Below are 6,091 nucleotides of genomic sequence, written 5' to 3'. Positions count from 1 at the left end.
GTTATGGGATCCATGTACACTTGTTGAGTGGGTGTTCCCAAACACGAACTGTTTAGGAGGGATAATCTGGTGAACTGAGCAATAACTCAGAATTTGGAAAGACACAAGTGTTCTCTTTTTCTCTACTGTAAGTATCAGGCATTGTGCTACAGGCAGATTTTAAGATGGGAACTGAGAAACAGATGTGAAACAGGTGCCACAAAGATCCTTTATATATACTATGATTTAGTGTTCATAACAGGTTAGGATTATTATCCCTACTTTTGTTTAATAGACGACACAGCTAAGGCTCAAGGAGGTTAGGTGTTTGATCTGAGCTCACACAGCTAGTGAGTGCCTGGGCTCTCCTATCTGAGTCTGAAGCCCTTACTAACGCTTCCTCTCACCACACTTCAGAATAATATTCCTCTCTCAACTCCCAGAGATCAGATTTTGATGGGTCCGAGGGATTTGTGCCAGAGAGTTGCCATCCTTGCAACCACCCAACCCCCCCCCCCCTGAATCTACCCCCCCCCCCCCCCCCCCCCCCCCGCGCTGCGGAGTGCTGGCCTGGAGCCAGGTGAGACCAGAACCTCCATTTCAGGGGCTTTCTCTAGAATCTGTCGCTGTGGTTACCTCCAGTAGAATCTGTTTCAGGAAGAGGTCTGACCAAACAGGACAGCGGTGACATTCATGACTGCAGGAGAGAAGAATCCGGGGCTGGGGGCCACACGTCGAGAGGGGAGGGGCCAGGGGGCGGCCCCCTTGTGACCAGCCCTGAGGAGAGGTCAGGAAAGAACGTTGGCTGAGGAGCGCCTGTACAGCAGCAGCTGCTGACGTTCTGTATCACGAGCCTGTGGCCCAAGGTAACCCAGACCTTTAAACAAACAGCGGGGCCGGGACCGTTGCGGGGACGGAGGCGGGAAAGGGCAGAGACTTTGTGGGTCGCACACTTAAGAAAGGGGCGGTGAACGCGTGGAGGGCATGAGAAGGAGTCCGAATTCTCTGAGAAATAGGGAATGAAGGAAACAAGAAACGAAGTGTGAGAAGGAACACAAGCGCGAAAAGAGCATGAGAGGGCGCAAGAGCTTGGCTGACCAAAAGTGCGCTTGGAGGTAGGGGCAAGGGTGGAACACACCCAGCCCCAGCAGCATAGGTAAGGTGGGAGCAGGAGGACACTTTCTTTCCCTGAGCCCATTTTCCATAGGTGGTCCCCTTTTAGCCATTTTTAAGGTAAAATGTTGGCCCCAGTTATTTTTGCTTGTTTGTTTTGGGGTTTTGTTTTGTGTGTTTCTTTTTGTTTTTGTTTTTTTTTTGTTTTTTTTTTAGAATATAAGGAAAGAACGTCAGAGGAAGCTGTACTAAAGCGAGGCTGCGCAGGGCGCAGGAAAGGCAGAGGGTGGCGCCTTTTTTAAAGAAGATTCTATCTTCACCCTAAAGCTCAGGCCGTACCACACACACACACACACACGTTTTCCTCCCTCTGTCCGCCTATTCCCCCACCCCAGCCCCCCTCCTGGCACGATCGGATCGCCTTTAAACCAGGTAACCGCCTTGGTCTCCACAGCAGCTCCGGGAGCTCCAGAGTGGAGGGGGTGGAGCACGCAGCGGCCTCTGGCTGAGCTCAAGGTGGGAGGGGTCCCGGGGGCGCTAATGGCGCACCGCGGCCATGACGCTGGCCAGATCATTCACAGAAATCCCTGTCTCATTCCATCTACAGTCGCAGCTCCATTCCAGACGCCCTTCTTCTCAGGCCGGGCGGTGAGCTGATGGCCCAAGTTCGGGACTCGCCCTCCGGCTCTTTGGTCCGCTGGAGCTCGGGAGGTGGGGGAGGAGCCTCTCCCGAGGAGGCGGCTGAAAAGGCGGGGGAAATGGAGGAGGAGGCGGTGGGGGCGGCAAAGGCGTGTTCAGGCCAGGGAGCTGAGGAGACGAAGCTGGAGCCGTTACAAGAGCGTAAGCCTGCTCCTGAGAACTTGACGTGGAGTGACAGCGGCGACGATAAGAAGGTGCTCCCCTCAACCCCCCCTCGCTGTTACAGCAGCTCCTCGCCCCTTTGCCCGCGCCGCAAGCCCCGCCCTCGGCCCCCGCCCCGGGCCCGCTCCCGAGGCCCTCCTGGCCTCTTGGCCCCGCCCCAGCCTCCATCCCATCCTCCCCCTCCGCCTCTGACCCGACCCCAGCCCTGGCGCAGACCGCGGCGTAGATCCAGGCCGGGGTCTAGGCCCCAGATGCTGCACAGCTGTTTTAGTGACCTAGGTGGCTCTGGGGATCGAGGTGGTTTAGGGGACTGGTTGCTGGAGGTGGAATTTGATCAGGGACCTACAGGCTGCTCTCATGTGGAGAGCTTTAAAGTGGCTAAGAACTGGCGGAAGAACCTGAGGTTGATTTACCAGCGTTTCATATGGAGTGGGACCCCAGAAACTAGGAAACATAAGGCAAAGTCGTGCATCTGTCATGTATGTAGTACCCATATGAACAGACTCCACTCTTGTCTCTCCTGTGTCTTTTTTGGCTGCTTTACTGAGAAACATATTCACAAACATGCAGAAACAAAACAGCACAATTTAGCTGTAGACCTCTATCATGGGGTTATATATTGCTTTATGTGTAAGGATTATGTATATGACAAAGACATGGAACGAATTGCCAAAGAAACAAAAGAGAAAAATTTGAAATTACTAACTTCCACCTCAACAGATGTTTCTCAACAGCAGTGTATGGCATCAGGTGTTGAAGAGAAGCATTCAACCTGTGAGTCAAAGGAACAGGAGCCAAAATTGGTGAAACCCAAGAAAAAGAGGAGAAAAAAGTCAGTCTATACTGTAGGCCTGAGAGGGCTTATCAATCTTGGGAACACATGCTTTATGAATTGTATTGTCCAGGCACTTACCCATATTCCTCTATTGAAAGATTTCTTTCTCTCTGACAAGCATAAATGTATAATGACAAGCCCCAGCTTGTGTCTTGTCTGTGAAATGTCTTCTCTTTTTCATGCTATGTACTCTGGGAGCCGAACTCCTCACATTCCCTATAAGTTATTGCATCTAATATGGATTCATGCAGAACACTTAGCAGGGTACCGGCAGCAGGATGCCCATGAGTTCCTCATTGCAATATTAGATGTGCTGCATAGACACAGCAAAGATGATAGTGTTGCGCAGGAGGCCAGTAACCCCAACTGCTGTAACTGCATCATAGACCAAATCTTTACAGGTGGCTTGCAGTCAGATGTCACATGTCAAGCTTGCCATAGTGTCTCTACCACAATAGACCCATGCTGGGACATCAGTTTGGACTTGCCTGGCTCTTGTGCCACATTCAGTTCCCAGAGTCCAGAAAGAGCTGACAGCACAGTGAGTAGGGATGACCACATACCAGGAATTCCCTCACTCACAGACTGCCTACAGTGGTTTACAAGGCCAGAGTACCTAGGAAGCAGTTCCAAAATCAAATGTAGTAGTTGCCAAAGCTATCAGGAATCTACCAAACAACTCACAATGAAGAAATTACCTATTGTGGCCTGTTTTCATCTCAAGCGATTTGAACATGTAGGTAAACAGAGGCGAAAGATTAATACTTTTATCTCCTTTCCCTTGGAGCTGGACATGACTCCATTTTTGGCCTCCACTAAGGAGAGCAGAATGAAAGAAGGCCAGCCACCAACAGACTGTACATCCAATGAGAATAAGTATTCCTTGTTTGCAGTGATTAATCACCATGGAACTTTGGAAAGTGGACACTACACCAGCTTTATCCGACAACAAAAAGACCAATGGTTTAGCTGTGATGATGCCATCATCACCAAGGCTACCATTGAGGACTTACTCTACAGTGAAGGGTATTTACTATTCTATCACAAGCAGGGTCTAGAGAAAGATTAGTCTTGCAAGACCACTTACCAGAAAAAAAGTGAAAGAAATGAATATACAAGGATCCAGAAGTGACACACAAACTTCCCTGGAATGGACGATGATAATACCCAAACAACAATAAGCACCTCTTGAAATTTCACAAAAACCTACCTGGCATGTACAATGACAACAGCACCTATATGACAAGTAGCACCTTGATATGAAGAACCTATTTTACATGGCTTGTGGGTCTGTAAGAGGAAAAGAAAATACTAACTAGTGACCATTCAGCCTTAAGAAATGGGAGGAGGGAGAAGAGGTTGAAAATGGTCACATAAAGCATAATTAAATGAACAGAATGCTTTAGGTGGGAAGAGCGGGAATGGAGATGTTCTGCGAGTGCTATATGTCATTTGTTTCTACAAAAATACCATGGGAAATCAGGGAGTATTCCTACATTACCAAAAAACTTCACAATTAGTGTTCTAGCTGTGACTGATTAGTCAAATATTTTGAAAAAAGAATATTGTAAAAGAGATTTTAAAAAGCCTTAAAACATTTAAAAAGAAAAAAACGTTTTTTTAATTTTAAAATAAAATGTTTTAAATGTTGAAAAAAATTAAGTTAAATATTTTTAAAAGAAATGTTTCAAAATTTAAGTTTTTTAATTTAAAATTCCAAAATGATTAATAAAATAAGGCTTAAAATAAATTTTAGAAATTCTTAGTTTACAAAAGGTAAAATGAATAAAAGAAGGACAAAGATAAAAAATGAAAGTTCACAAAAAAGTTAAAAGTGAAAGAAAGTTTTAAAAGGGGAGGGGAGCTCTTAAAAGTTTAAATAAAATGTTAATATAAATAACTCTTTAAATTAGACCATAAAATATATGTATTGAAAAATGAGAGGTTAGCAAAATTCATGAACAGTTTAAGAAAATTTCCAAAAATACAGAATGGAATGAAAATTCAAATTTAAGTTTACAGAAAAGTTTTAAAGGAAAAAAAATTTAGCACAATTCAAGACAGACACAATTTGTTTAATTTTTTTAATTTAAAAAAAATTAAAAAGGAAAAGTTAAGAGAAAAATAGAGAATTTTAAGATATATAAATAACTTTAAGGAAATCCAATTTGTGAGATTTAAATAAAAACTAAATATTTAAACAAGAAGGATAAAAATAAAAATTTTTAAAGAAAAACATTTAAATAAAAATTAAAAAATTAAATTAAAAACAAGTAGAAAAAATATTAATATTTTTAAAAACTTAAAGTTTTATTTTTAAATTTAAGCATATTAAAATTCATACAGGTATGAAAACTAAAAGGAGATAGGAATAACAAGACAAAAAGGCTTGTTAATATTTGTTTGAGTTTTATTTTGATACATAAATAGAATTTGAAAAAAATAGTCAACCATCATTTTACTACTCAATTGTGAGATCAGTGCAAGGCCTGAACTCTAGCCTACCTTCCCTTTTCAAGTTCCATACCCCATCTGATTTCCTAAAGAGCTGTTTCTTAGGAAGAATCAACTGCATCCAAGAAAGATGAAAATAGTAGGGACTCTCTCCCATTTAGAACTGCATTATTCATATAAATTCTTTGCTACTGAAAAGCGGTTCTTAACAATTTAGTGGCTTAGGGGTATTAGATTACAACTTAAGTTCTGGCTTTGATGTTCAAGCCCCATGGCCTGATTGAAGGAAGTGGCAGGGACCCATATCTGAGGACATCCCACCCTCTCTTCCACTTCCCTCTCCATGGAGAAACAAGACCTTTATATAGTAAAACTTTGGGTTTGTGCTTGACAGTCTCACTCATTCCTTTACTCCCTCTTTTTTCCTTATTCCATCATTCATGCCTGGTTCCCTGGACCGCTTACATACCTCCATCTCTGATCCCAGCCTGTAGAGCTCCTTTGACTGTTTACCTGGTAGCTTCTATTCCTCCTTCAAGACCCAACTCACAGATAACTTCTCTGGAGACTTTTCTGAATGCTCTAGGCAGGTATAAGTTGGAAAATTGTTTCTTCCTCACACCTATATCCCTGTCACTGTGCCTCAAAGTACTTTGTACCTCAGTAATATTCTACTGTGATTCTACTGGAGCTTTGTGATTGTCTGCCCCTCTGCACCAAGCATTCTGAGAACAGGGGGCCAAGCCTTATTCATTTCTGTGTTAATAAATGTTTGTTGAATGAGGATGAGTTCAGTTATTTGCTCTATTAATATGATCTCACTTATTTTATCCATCAAGCCCTCAATAA

The 6,091-nt window shown here is 43.5% G+C and overlaps 1 protein-coding gene across 3 annotated transcripts; it reads left to right on the top strand.

Moving 5' to 3' along the window:
• The first annotated feature begins 629 nt into the window (after positions 1 to 629).
• USP51 (ubiquitin specific peptidase 51) lies at positions 630 to 4,848 on the top strand. Of its 3 annotated transcripts, none has more exons than XM_073889242.1 (3): positions 630 to 845; positions 1,309 to 1,524; positions 1,700 to 4,848. In XM_073889242.1, the coding sequence occupies exon 3, from the start codon at positions 1,749 to 1,751 to the stop codon at positions 3,855 to 3,857; it is 2,109 nt and encodes a 702-aa protein (XP_073745343.1). In that variant the 5' UTR covers positions 630 to 845; positions 1,309 to 1,524; positions 1,700 to 1,748; the 3' UTR covers positions 3,858 to 4,848. The 3 variants fall into 3 exon arrangements, with proteins under 3 accessions (XP_073745343.1, XP_073745344.1, XP_025707836.1); XM_073889243.1 differs by lacking the exon at positions 630 to 845 and adding an exon at positions 870 to 1,135; XM_025852051.2 differs by lacking the exons at positions 630 to 845; positions 1,309 to 1,524 and adding an exon at positions 870 to 1,135.
• The last annotated feature ends 1,243 nt before the right edge of the window (positions 4,849 to 6,091 follow it).

This window comes from Callorhinus ursinus, unplaced genomic scaffold (genome assembly GCF_003265705.2).
Source record: "Callorhinus ursinus isolate GAN/ISIS: 27379988/994484 unplaced genomic scaffold, GSC_fseal_2.0 scaffold104, whole genome shotgun sequence".
Taxonomy (NCBI): Eukaryota; Metazoa; Chordata; class Mammalia; order Carnivora; family Otariidae; genus Callorhinus; species Callorhinus ursinus.
The sequence above is the reverse complement of the archived record's forward strand: the minus strand, read 5'-3'. Positions and strand labels throughout refer to the sequence as shown.